General features: G+C 37.7%; 1 protein-coding gene across 3 annotated transcripts in view; it reads right to left on the bottom strand.

Annotated features, from left to right (window-relative positions):
* The window catches only part of LOC121651708 (adenylate cyclase type 6-like), a 40150-nt gene that overhangs the window by 15332 nt on the left and 11329 nt on the right, over positions 1-13489 (bottom strand). For all 3 annotated transcript variants that reach the window (XM_042004089.1, XM_042004088.1, XM_042004090.1), the window contains one exon: positions 2224-2373. In XM_042004089.1, coding sequence (XP_041860023.1) covers positions 2224-2373 — 150 coding nt within the window. The remainder of the gene's footprint in view (positions 1-2223; positions 2374-13489) is intronic.

Here is a 13489-nt window from a genome sequence, read left to right on the forward strand (position 1 = left end):
TTAACAGCTCTGGTGAGGAATCGGGTGGGAACTGTGTGACTTTAGGGTTACGTGTGTCATGATTACAGGAATCACTCGAGATCCCACGATGGAGCATTTTTTGCAGCCCACAGGCTGAACTGTTGGCTGCAATTTTAACAGGCCATATTGGTTGTTGTTAATATTGATGTTAGAGCAAAACTCCAGACTTTGAGTTCAAATATTTCTTTTATTCCTGTATTGCATGTTTTTAAATCTAGGTTTACTAGTAAAATCACTGGTAGCAAGCCCTAAAACTTCCACAGGGGGTCAACAAGTTCAAATCCAGCAAAAACTCTCAAACAAAAATAAATATAAATAAAGGCAAAAAGACATATTGTATTTATTTCTAATAAAAGATAAATTTAGCAAAATTTGCATTTTCCTACAATAATTTATTCAACATTCAACCATTTTGGCACATTAAAGCACAATACTTCTTCTACTGATTTCAGCTTTATGATTATTTCTGCAAACTATTTTAAACCATCTTTAGCTGCTTCAGACTATACCAGTTCAACCATTCAAATTGTTGCACAATGGTGAAACTTGCACCATTGTGGAAATACTGGAATGCATTACTTCATCACTGACAAAAAAAATCCACTTCTCCTACCCAAATCTGCTTACTGCACACTGAAAATGGATAAAAGCTGCAAAAATACAACAAAGTGTTTGTAGTTGGAAAATTAAATAACATTTTAGTTTAAAACATCAGACAAGCATGGCAGGCATAAATGCAAGCAGTAACCATCAGTACTTCTGAATAGTCTTCAGCAATCAGCCATTTAGTCTCATTCAGCAGAACAATTCTGCCACTTGCACCATTGTGGAAATAGTGGAATGCATTACCTCCCCACTGGTTAAAATCTCTGTTTCTACTCATGCATACAAGTGACCTTAAGGTAGCAACAGTGGACTGTAGGTCACAGGCTCACATCCAAACAGGAAATTAATTCAATAGGAGTCTGCTGATCATATGAATCACACTTTGAAAATGTCTAGTATCCTTTAAAATATTAAAACCTCTGCTTAGTTTTCAGCAATGACAAATTCTGCTATTTTCTGCACCTTCAGCGCCATCTTCAGCTTTTGTTCATTTTAGTTCAATCATTCAGCATTAACGCATTCACATGTGATGTTCTGCAAGAGCAGCAATTTTCTAGTTGTGATTACATTGCAGATCTGCTTGAATAAATTTACATGCTTTAATGTTCAAATAATTACTTTTTTATTTTGTGCACTGCTGCAGTACCTCTTATCTGCCTCATTTTGAAACAACCAGTTTGAACATCTGTCTCTTTAAGACTCACCTGCCAAAAGGCCACAAATGGCAAAGCAGCACAGCTGCTCATTCTTTGTTTAAGGTGTGCCAAACTAGCCACTAAGCAGGGATTATGCAAATACTGTATGTTGCTGGGAGATCTAGTTGAGTTACAGAAGAAAAGGCTGAACTGCAGGTGTGTGCTATGTATGCTAAGAAACACGGCAAGGAAAGTAAAAAAAAAAAAAAGAGTAAACTGTCCTGTTTAAGCTGTGAAAACCTCCTAGCTTTTTGATCTCAGTGTCCACCTTACTACGGCTTTAACCCTGACAATAAAATTAAATAAAAATAAATAATTTAATCCCAGGCTGTACCAGAATATTCTACTGTTCATTTGTAGGATTTAACGTCTTTCTTTTAAATGGATTTATTTCTTTGTTTTGTTTTGCTTTGGGGTTTTTTTGGTGTATGTTTGTGTGAGAAGACGTAATACTTGCCAGCCTGATATCCCTGTAATGTACAGCAGTGAACGTCTTACTTTACTACACCTCATTTAGCAACGCTCTTGAAAGATTCAGGGACCTTTCCGGCTCCTTTACTGGCTTTTGCTCACAGATAAAAATCTAGAAACATCCTGAATGAACAGCTGACAGTATTGCAGTGAAAGTCCAATATTTCTGTTTGCTATCAGTAGCAGAGAGCAGACTGCAGCAGCACATGTTCGCACATGCACACTGTTGTTGTTATGTTTACTCAGACAGAGGTTGAGCAGTATGTGAAAGAAAAAGTAGCAATAGCTTTCTATCTGAGTAAATATCTTGCATGTAAATAATATAAAAGTAATGTCATGGTTATTTGAACATTGTACAAGACACAACTTTTCCCTAAAAGCATTTGTCGGGAAAGATTGTGTCCTTTTACAAGCGGCTGTGCCATCCTACCTGCTGCTGATTCTCCCTTTGCAGATGAAGCCTGGCCTGGATGTAACCTCTGGTCTCCTGAAAGGCTTGTCTCTGGGAAACTTCAGCGGGGTAGTGGGTACAGATGCCAATGATGTTAGTGCACAGGAAGATCAGTACATTAGCACTCACCTATGGACACAGAGGAGGGAGAACAGTGTTGTCAGGAAATTAGATAGAGGAAAGGAAAGCTTGACTACAAATGTGATTGGGACAAACTTGCTTCAAGAATCTACATTGTAAATATAGAGCATTTCATCTTTGAAATGAGCCGAGTGGCCATGACCTTTATATGTACAGCTCACGTCCTCATCACTACATTAACTGGTAACAGAACCTGTATTTCACTCTATTTAAAGTTTAAAACATACTGATGGAGTGAATTTAATTCAATGTTTGCTTCTTTTAATACATGTTTAACAGATCCTATTTCCTCTGATAGACCAAAGACATAATAAAGCTACAAGTTGCTAATGGTAAAAGTCATGAAACGTAATGATTTTGTTCTGAAGCTTCACAGAACAAAAAAAAAAGACAGCTAGTTTCCAAACAGCCTTCAGTTTGCATGAGAGGTCAACACTCGCGTCCTATGAGAGCCAAGTCTGATTTAAAGAAATGTTATCACACTAATCCTGCATGCAGTCTAAAGTAACTATTTAAAGAAGTTAACCAATTAAAGTGTCGCGTTAGAAATCTGATCATTGTGACATTTAACCTACTCTGATAGAGGCATGTTAGGGTCTCATGCCTGGTGCCATTTGCACAAACTATATCAGAGGTGATTGTAGTTTGAGACCCTCTTAAACTGCAAAATTAAATATGTTTATGATCAAAATACTTCTGCAGAATATACAACTCAAGATGGTTTTGTGGATACAAAATAATGTTTATACAAAGTTTTAAAGATCAGAAAAGGAGGGTTGAATGCTATTGCCATTTGGTATCAAACTACAGCTTCTAGGCTCAGTCTCATGCACTAATGCTGACCACACAACCTTTTGTTATCATGCAGAGGAATCTTCTTATTGCAAGGTTGCTTACCATAGGTCGTCCAGCTTATCCTTATTTCAGAAGTTGACCTATAACATTTACAGTTTTGTTTTCTTGTCTGCACATTATTTACTTTATGTCATTAATTTTTCTCTTCTCAAAAAACTGAAAGAAAAAGAAAAACACTTGTCATCATCCACATGATTACCTTTAAAGGATACTGTATAAAGTCAATGGCTAGTAAATGTGTGTGCTCTAATTTGAAGATTATGAGGAGTTACATCCAGGAAAAACTTCTCCACTCACTGATATTATATACAATACCTCTATAGTGCTCGGATGCATTGTTTATTTTTAGATATATGAAAATAGTTTGAAACTCTACATGTCAATCAAACCTGGACTGTGTGTATCGAGCAATGTAAGTATAAACATAATCTCTAAATAAATTCAAAACAATGTCACTAGTATATATTTATACAAAAACCCAAATAAAAATGCATTATTTAGAACTCTGTCTTTAAAAAGCTAAGATTATTAAAGTTGAGGTGCATGTATTTTCTCATGTTTGGTACTAAAACTACTTCTTTTCATTGTACACAATTTGAAATCTAAATAAACACAAGATGAACATAAATGCACCAAATAATTTTGGGCAAATTTCTACATAGATTAATTCTTATTATAGACAATGTAGTGTTTGTATTTAATTGAATTTATATAATATGAACAAAATCATTTACTTGAACCTCTCAAGTATGAAGTGTTTATGCTTTCCTAATCTCTGAAATGGCTCACACACATTTCCTCCAACAGGAAATGGGCTCTTCTGTGGGATCTGTTACCCCCCTTTGCCCCTTACAGTCCACTAACCTCCCAGTCATTTTTAAAGCATGTGTGCTGCAATCCGTTGAGATGTGTCTGCTGTTTAGTGTGATAGGATAACCTCCAGCGTGCAAAAGAAAAAATAAATTCCCATTAGCGTAGTGGGAATTGCTGTTAACCCGATACAGCCCCACTTCCTTCAAAAGATGTGCGCTTGTTTACAGGCTGTACGTGACGCTTCTCACTGCAGAGGCCACATGTGAACACTAAAAAAGACTGAGCATGCATGAGAAGGAAGGCCAGAGATGATGCATCCTGTTTTAAACACCAACAGGAAAAAGGAAAACAGGTTCGGCCTGTCAACTTTAACTTTTAAGCTGTTCCACCCTGCAGCTTTTGAATGAGCGAACCTCTGAATCTTTTCTTCCTTCAGAATTTCTCAACAATGCTTGTTCATTATGTGGGTGTGGAACCAGGATGGATCCCACTGACATCTACTGGATAAAAATGGAAATGCATAAATGTAAAATGACTACACAGTGTTGCGTAGATTAGCCTTGTAAAAAGACAAAGCATCTTAATACTTTTGACACATAAGACCACTGTACTACAGAAATGTAAAGAGCAATATGGTGTTTGACCTGTCCCTGTTACATCTACTTAAACACACTAAAAACATCATTCCTGTTGCATTTGCTTGACAACACATAAAAGAAATGCTAATTATAATTGTCTGCTATCTTTAATTTAAAATTTATAAAGATAAAGATGTGCAAAATCAATTTCTAAAAGTAAAAAAGTTTTCTTTATAAAGACATTTAACTTAAAATGAACTGTTGTTGTTGGACTTCATTTTTCAAACAAGAAAACGTCAAGATTCAGTTTTCAGCTTCTTCCCTCTTTAAAAACGATTTGTCTTACCTCTGACAAGACTTTTTGTTTCTTGTGCCCTCATATTTTATTCAAAGACACATTTATGACTTAACTGCTATAAGAATATTTTCTGGGGCATAATTATCTAGAATTTTTTTACCATATTGACTGTAAAACTATAAGGCATGTTTGTGTTGTAAGCACGATAACAGTAAGGAGCTTCTAATAAGTTTAACTTGATTAATAAAATGTTATATCTCACAAAATATAGGATGAAGCAGAGATTAGTTAGTTAGGCCAGACTCAGCACCAACACTGAAGGAAAAGTTTTGTTTTCTTTTCCTAGGCTTTAAATAGCAGCTCATTCAACACAATACAAATAACGTCAACTTTTAAGATCAATTGCACCGTTTCAGAAATTCATCTGTGATCCTAAAGTCCCTCTTTTTGAAATTTCACTAAATTTATACTAGTGTAAATCAAAGCAATCTAAATGTTATGTTTTGAGTTGTTGAGCTAAATTTAGAAAAAGAAAAGTCTGTGGTTATCTTTGAATATTTTCTGTGTTGCTCTGCTCTTTTTGATGTAATAATATATCTCTGTGATCATTTTGTCTGCCAAAGAACAAAGGTGATCAAAGAGACACAGCAAAAGAGGAATTTCCTATTGTCCTAATTGTTGTTTTCTACAAAAAAAAAGAAATATGTTTAAGGAAAACTTTAATACAAATAAAAGCATAATTTAAAAAGCCGATGGGAAATGAAAAGGGAAACAGATGGGTAGTGGAGAAATTTAAAAAGAAGGTAAACAAAGGGTGGAGTAAAAGCAGCATAATGGACAACACAGATATAACTGAAGACTGACAGTTGTTGAGGGAAGGAAGGAGATAAGTGGTATGAGCAGCAGTGGGGTGAGAAAGAAAAAGGACAATGTGAGGATGACAAGAGTAGGAAGAGTACAAATGAGAGTGAGTGAAGGAGAGGTTAGGTGGGGGCTGGACAGATATGGGCCACACTGACATTAGGCAGATGGCTCACAGTGCTCAGCTCTGTTTACTTTATTCTCACTGTTCAAGCAAAAACAGCCATGAGACAAAAGTGAAACCTGCTGCATGATGTCTGTGTGCCGCTGAATGTCTGTATGTGTGTGCAATTATGACTTTTCTGTGTGGATGTGGGTTTTCCCTCCATATGTTACAAGCTACAGCTACTGTAAGCATCTATCTGCAGGGGTTTGCTCGACGTGGCATCACGCTCTGTGTGTCTGAGCTCACAACCTCAAAGTAATTGCTTGCTTTTCTCAAGAGGGCAGGAGCTCGTGGGTTTACAGAGTACACAGTAAGGTCCTGTGTTTACGCAACAGCACTCCACCTCCTCAGAAGCTCTGCTTGGCAGCAGTTACCTGCTACCTGTACAGGCTGCCACGCTCCCAGCACAAGGCCACAGCACCTGCTCACGTCCTGCATGTTCAACAACACACTCATTTATCTTGGCTCATCACTTATCCTGTCGGTCTCTCCTTCTCTAGTTTGGTCCAGCACCATTAAAACATCACCATCATCAGGCAGGATTCATGATTGAGTAACCAGTATGACTACAGGATGACAATAAACTGGAAATTGAACATAACATCGTGGAACACTACTTTTTTCTTTTTCCTATTTGTTCTGTTGTTGTTGTTGTTGTTTGTTTTATTTATTTATTTATTTTTTTGGCCATGAAAGCAGTTGTCATTTCCCTGGGGGTGACATGATGGAAGCAGCCGGCCAGTCTGTGTAGAGGACCTCAGCCTAATCCCTGGATATCAAAATGGCATTATGTAAGAGCTGCTCTGAACTACACAAGACAGGCAAAACAGCAGTAATACTGGCTATTCTGCTGCATAGATTAAAGTGCATTTTGTCACAAAAAGCCACTAACAGCTTAGAGAGGATATGCCGGCTTAATCAATAAATGATCAGCATGGCTGTATGGATGCATTCTGAATCAATAACAGGCTCTTTGCATAACAAGTACTGTAAGGCTATTGCACACATAAACAACCTCTCCAAAGGAGAACACCAAGGGAACAAGCTTTTGTCAGTGCACATTTTGTAGCTACAGAGCTCCGTCAGTCATGAGCTGCCAAAAAATCCTAATTTGACTAAATTCTAAGATCCTAGAAACCCTCCTGGATTTAACTGCATAGTTACCTTTAAATAATATTGTACAAAGGATGCCCTATAAAGTCAATGGCTGGTAATGTATGTAAAAACCAATTTTGTGTATGAAATTTGGGGAAGAGTTCCAAAAATAGTAGACACTACGATTGAAGGAGTTGTGTATTTTACCAGCAGCTTTATAGCAATGGAGTAATACAGTTTGTAAAACTCACCCTATGGAGATCATGAATGTCTTCACAAAATGTCATGGAAATCCTGTCAAGAGTTCATGACATTACCAGAGATGCACATTAAGCTAAAGTACAACTCAAACTCAGGAGTATAATAAATGTGGTCCAAGTGCAGTTTTTGTATAGATATTTCCCATTACATTTGTATAAAAGCAATGCTTCTTTTCTCCACATCCAGACCCTCATCACCATCCTCACCTAAAACTAGCTTTCTGGAGCTAAGATGTGCAAGCAGGAGAGAATAATAGCCATCTAATGGAATATTAAGAAAAGAAGTAAATAATTTTTATTATTTTTTATGATGAGTTCAACACAGCAGGCATTTGCTTTAGCAGGAAATCCCCAGACCTGGTGGCAAGTCTGTAAACACTGACATTTAGGGTCATCAGGGCCCTTTTCAGAGTCGTAGTGAGTGTTTTTGGAAGAGGAGAAAGCAACATGGACAAATTAGATATTCAACAATTATCTAGGAGACATAAATAAATGCAGTGCATCAGAACACCATTACTCAATCCAGCTTCAATCAATATTTATTTAGATAAAGAAGTCATCACAGCCCTTAAAGGAATCACCTCAAGGGAACTAAACCTTTTGATCATAGTGGAGTATTTACCACTTAAAGAATTAGATTTCTTTCTTCAGGAATTGGCAAAAAAGGCCAAAAACAGGCATAAACAGACAACTGTTTGCTTCTCCTAACTTAACTTAAAACAAAATCAGCTACTTCAAATTTAAATATAGCATAAAAAAGGCTGATCATCAGAAAAATAAATTCAAAGTCTGTGCAATGAAATAGCAAAAAAAAAAGAAATAAATAAACCTCCAAAAGTGCCAGAAGGATGTGACTGATAGTCGGCAATCATAAAGCAATTTCATTTCAGACAACAACGGCAATCTCAAAGTGAATGATGTTTCTAGATACTTCGAATGTCTTTTTTGTTTGTTTCCTTTCAGTGTGTTTCCACACAGCAGGAGGTGACCTTTTCCCCTACTTTTATCCCACCTGTTCTCATTTCCTTAACAATACTCAGCCAATACCCAGCACTGCCCACAAGAAGGTGCTTGGGTGTGAAATTCTGGTCATGGAGACGCCTTGAGAGTGATATGGGTCAACAGCATGAAAATTAAACTGAACATTAAACTGGACACCAAACGGATGTACAGTTGACAAATTAAATCGTTCTGCTTTAAGCAAGAAAATTCACAGCTACGTGATAAGTTATTGAACATTAACAACCAGTCAATGAACTTAATATTCCTGATTATTTCTCATATTTACAAGCCAGCTGTCATCACAGGGGTGAAAGACATAGATGTGATGATGAGGAGGATTTTATTATATTGATTTTGTTAAAGCTTCGCTCCGTCTGTCTCTTTCTGTGTATGAGTTTCTTTCTCAGTGTTGTGAAAGCTTCTGCTCAGTGTTGGCCTGAAACTCACACCCACTGAGGCTGTGAATTATCAGAGCTGGCAGAGCAGCTTTCACTTAGCAACTATCACCCACATTTCTCCATCTCTCTCCGAGGACCAGCAGGCCCCCACTCAGGTTTAGGGGAGGATGCAGCATGAAGTACCAGCTGAGGAGGTGGAGAGGTGGTAAAGGTGAGGTGATGACATGGCATGAAATCCTCATCACACTAATTCAAAGCACTCTCTCAGAAAGTTCTGACTGTAGATTGCCTTAAACCAGCAATTTGATACTGATAAACAGATTTACTGAAGTTAATAGATTTTCACCTGTTATGTCACTATTAATACAGCATGTAGGTAAATTTTCCTTGTAGACCATATGTAAAGAAATCGGTCAAACAGTCAGAAAGCTATTAGGTTTGTATTCACTCTTGTTCCCTGTCAAAAACAAAAGGTGTGGAAATGTTTTGATTCATTGCATCTGAAGCAGCAACATCTGCATTGAAACAGTGATGGAACTTCTCCAGCCTATAGTAAATGATAATATATGGCTTGTTAGTGCTGACAGGTGAAACAATCAGTGAAACAATGAAACTACAGAGTGAACGTACAATTTTACATCCAACAACTTTAAAATTCTGAAGAAGAAGGAAAAAATTATGTTTCACAGGTCCAATGTTTTGCTACAATGATGGATCAGATGTTGAGACAAAGCTGTGCAGGGAGTGATACCAAATCAGCATTTTGCAAAAACTAATTTTAATTTTAATCTCATCACAAACTACATAAAACAGACTCACATGTACAATCCATCTATGCTCAAACTTCATACTTTGGTGATACAGCTAATATGAAGAATCTGATGTTTTCAGCCTGATCTGAGATCTGCAACACCAAGGAAAACTGTGAGCTCAGCCAGTCGAGAACCTCCGATTTTGAAGACTTTGTAACTGTAGTTTTTTACCACAGAAACATCTTTACCTGGACTATACAGTCAAACAAAAGCCCAGGTAAATGACTTGTGAGTAAAACCCATCAAGTAAACAAAAGCCGTGACTCATACAGTATGTAACATATGTTCAGTACTGAGATGGGTCACCCAGACATTGATACTAAAGATATATAGGAAGTTCAGACCATATCGAGCTGCTCATCGTGCATGGAGGATTCCACCCCAAATCCAGTGTCCAGAGGCTACATGATAAGCACAAAGAGGGAGGCCAAGAACTACTGCACATCCGAGCCACTTTCCAAGATGAAACATCCAAGCTCCATGAATACATCAGGAAGATGACCCCAAGGGATGAAACACTGAGTGAATGCCTCATGCAATGAAACCTGGAGGAGAATGAAGGGGAGGAATCATCATCAGGACATCCCCCAACATGGGATGTACCACCGACAGATAGCCAAAGTGCCGGATATGAACAAGTCCTACCAATGGCTAGAGAGGGCTGGACTGAAGGACAGCACAGAGGCGCTAATCATGGCAGCACAGGAGTAAGCCTTGAGTACCAGAACAATGAAGCCCCAGATCTACCACACCAAGCAGGACCCTGGATGCAGGCTGTGCAAAGAGGCCCCTGAAACAATCCAGCTCCTCTCAGCAGGGTGCAAGATGCTGGCAAGCAAAAAATACATGCAATGCCATAACCAAGTAACCGGCATAGTATACAGAAACATCTGTGCATAATATGGACTGGAGACCCCTGGGTCACAATGGGAAACACCTCCCAAGGTGGTGGAGAATGAGAGGGCTAAGATCCTGTGGAACTTCCAGATACAGACTGACAAAATGGTGATGCCCAACCAACCGGACATTGGAATCAAGCAGCAACAAAAACAATAGTGATCAATGTATACACTCACACACACTCACACATACACTCACACACACACACATATATATATATATATATATATATATATATATATATATATATATATATATATATATATATATATATATATGTAAATATATGCAGTACCAATGAGAACAAGTACCTCAAACTAACATGTAAAACATACCAAACTTCCTTAAATAATAATAAAATAATGCTGTTTGTGTGACATATGGCTATCCTAGTTCCCAAGTTCAGACGGTGTCTCAGCTTGTAAAAAGTTACATCTGAGACATTTTAAATCAAGAACCCAGCTAAAGGGGCTTTTTAATGCAGAAGGCATCTTCTTCATATTTCATATCCAGTCTGTGATTGAAGCTTAAGCTGCTGTCCCAACATGTTCCCCATCAGCTACTAATCCATGTCAATGCCATGGAAATAAACTTATTTTCGTGTATTCAGTTGGGATGATGTGATGATGATGTGTGAACTTCTGAAAGTGATAAATGCAGCAGAAGTGTAATGTTACGTGCTGTGACTCTTCAGAATCCAAAGAGAGGGATAAAGCCAGTAGGAAAATGTTAAACAAAGAATCTGAATACTGTAAAACAAGTTGTTAATGAGCTGATGACTCTTGACCAGATCACTAACAAACACAATCAATTTGTTACATCTTTGCTCTTGTGTTTGTTAGAGTAGAGAAAAAAATAAGTATAGTTAATGTTATAAACCAAAAGTTGGAAGATCATTGTGTGTTTAGCAACATGAGTTAATCCATTATTGATTAGTGGATTAGTAACTAATCCTTTCATTGCTGCCCAACTACAACTAAACTGGAGCTGTCACAGACTTCAGAGGTCACTTAAATACTATGAAAATATTCGAAGAGGAAATGGAAAAATAATTCAGCTGGAAAGTGCTGTCATGAAAACTGTGGAGAACAAGAAATTATAAGACCTTTTCCCAGAGGGAGTTATGACTGATGGGGTATTGTTGTTGAAACAGGGCCAGCAAGAGTGCAAGTCGGAGCTCATCAGCCTATGAAGAGCAGCTAGAACTCCTTAGAACATCTGTGTTGACTCTGTAAAACACACTCTGGTACCCCAACCACAATAACAATGCTTTACTGATGACAAAACACAAGAGTCACCCCCCCTCGGGTTGGCTATTGTTGGTTGCTGCTAGTGTTGGTTATTTATTTCCATATTCTTTTTTTGTTCTTTATCTTTTCCTGCCTCCTCCCACTCTGAGTCGTGCTCACTGTCACTTTCAGCCTTTGTGAAAGAGTCTGTGTGCATGCTCAGTGCCAGGCAGCTACCGGGTTTGTGTACTCAGCCTGAGCCTAATTTCTACACACAGCTCACACTGCCCTTATCTGAAATGACCAGAACCACATCTACTGATAAATACTCAAGCCCCACCCGTTCGCTCTGCTCCCTCACCCGGCCAGGGTGGTCTTCACTCCGTCTGTCTGGAGTAGAGAATCAGCAGCCTGCGACGACACACAGGCCGACGTTTATGAGTTATGTCACGTAAAAGCAGAAAACAAAGAATATGTTTTAGCTCAATCACCTCAACAGTGGTTCCACTTCTGTAACTTTTTAGGTCCAAAAATCTCTGATGAACAGCAGAACAGAGGTTTCCAGGATATCATTTACCAGAATGTTTCCTCGATGGCATCAATCACAAAGCTATTCTTAGTCTTCAGATTCATTTCAGTTGACATGAAGCAGTGGCAGTGCAACGAAGAAGAAAAAAAAGAAAATTATTTATTACACATGTTTAGAGGTGCTCTTTTATTTCTATCTCCTGGGTTTACTCGATGGCTGTTTCCAACAAAGAAAATGGATCATAAAATAAAAAGATGTCCAGTTTTAGATGTATCATTATGGCTTTATTTTTACAAAGCTTCCCAAACACACCTCAATTCAAGGATGGGATTTAAAGGTTCTGAAAGGTGTACAATCACACTGGACACATTGGAATGGCACAAAAAACATCAATATAAAACCTCTCAATATCAAAGACCAATCAGGAGAAGAATTCTAGGTTACTTAGGAAAAGGCAATTGCACTGATGAGAGAGTCCATTTGGCTGCAGTCCTGTTGTGCTGTGGTAAATCTACTACAGCTACACAGCTGCCACTTTGTGTTATTTCATGTCAGAGCTGTAAATGTGCATGATCTGGAGTTATCTTCTTTCCGTACAAAAAGGATTGCCAAATTTATTCAAAGTTAAAGGAGATAACAAAAGAAGCACTTAAACTACTTTCATCAGTATTATAGAAAATTCTACCATCTTTCAATTTTGACACCAGAAAACGCATCAAGCAGGCTTAATCGTTCTTTTATTTATCTGCTCTAAAACGGGGGATTTAGGAACTTCCTGGCCATTTCACTCAGTCAGAAACTTAAACAACAGAAACTTTTGAAGGAGACTAAAAGCCTCTTTGCTGCAGTCTGACACAGTTTATTTTAAATTTATATACATTTTCCACCTCAAACAGTCATTGAGCAATAAATTGGAGACTTCGCTTTACATTGCATTGTAGAATTGTTATAACAAGGAAGAGTTCAAATAGCGATCATGGACTTTACAGTAAATCAAGACTGACTTCAGACACTAACACTGAACACTTCACCTTGTTGATGCAAAGACTATTAATGGAGATGTTCCAACAACAGACAATAAACTAATTCAGTCATTTAACTGATGCTGTTTACTTAGACTGCATTAGTAGTTGGGATCTTGTAAGTTGTGGAGAAAATTTTAATTATTAAGATAGATTGTTAAAACAGCAAGACATGATGGCGTCTCTATACTTTTTTTAAAACCATATATAAAATATACTACCTGGTTAATTTTCTCTGCACTCAAATTGTTTAACAAGCCTACCACAAAGTAACTCAGTAAGATTA

The sequence above is a fragment of the Melanotaenia boesemani genome, chromosome 13 (genome assembly GCF_017639745.1).
Source record: "Melanotaenia boesemani isolate fMelBoe1 chromosome 13, fMelBoe1.pri, whole genome shotgun sequence".
In the NCBI taxonomy this organism is placed as follows: domain Eukaryota; kingdom Metazoa; phylum Chordata; class Actinopteri; order Atheriniformes; family Melanotaeniidae; genus Melanotaenia; species Melanotaenia boesemani.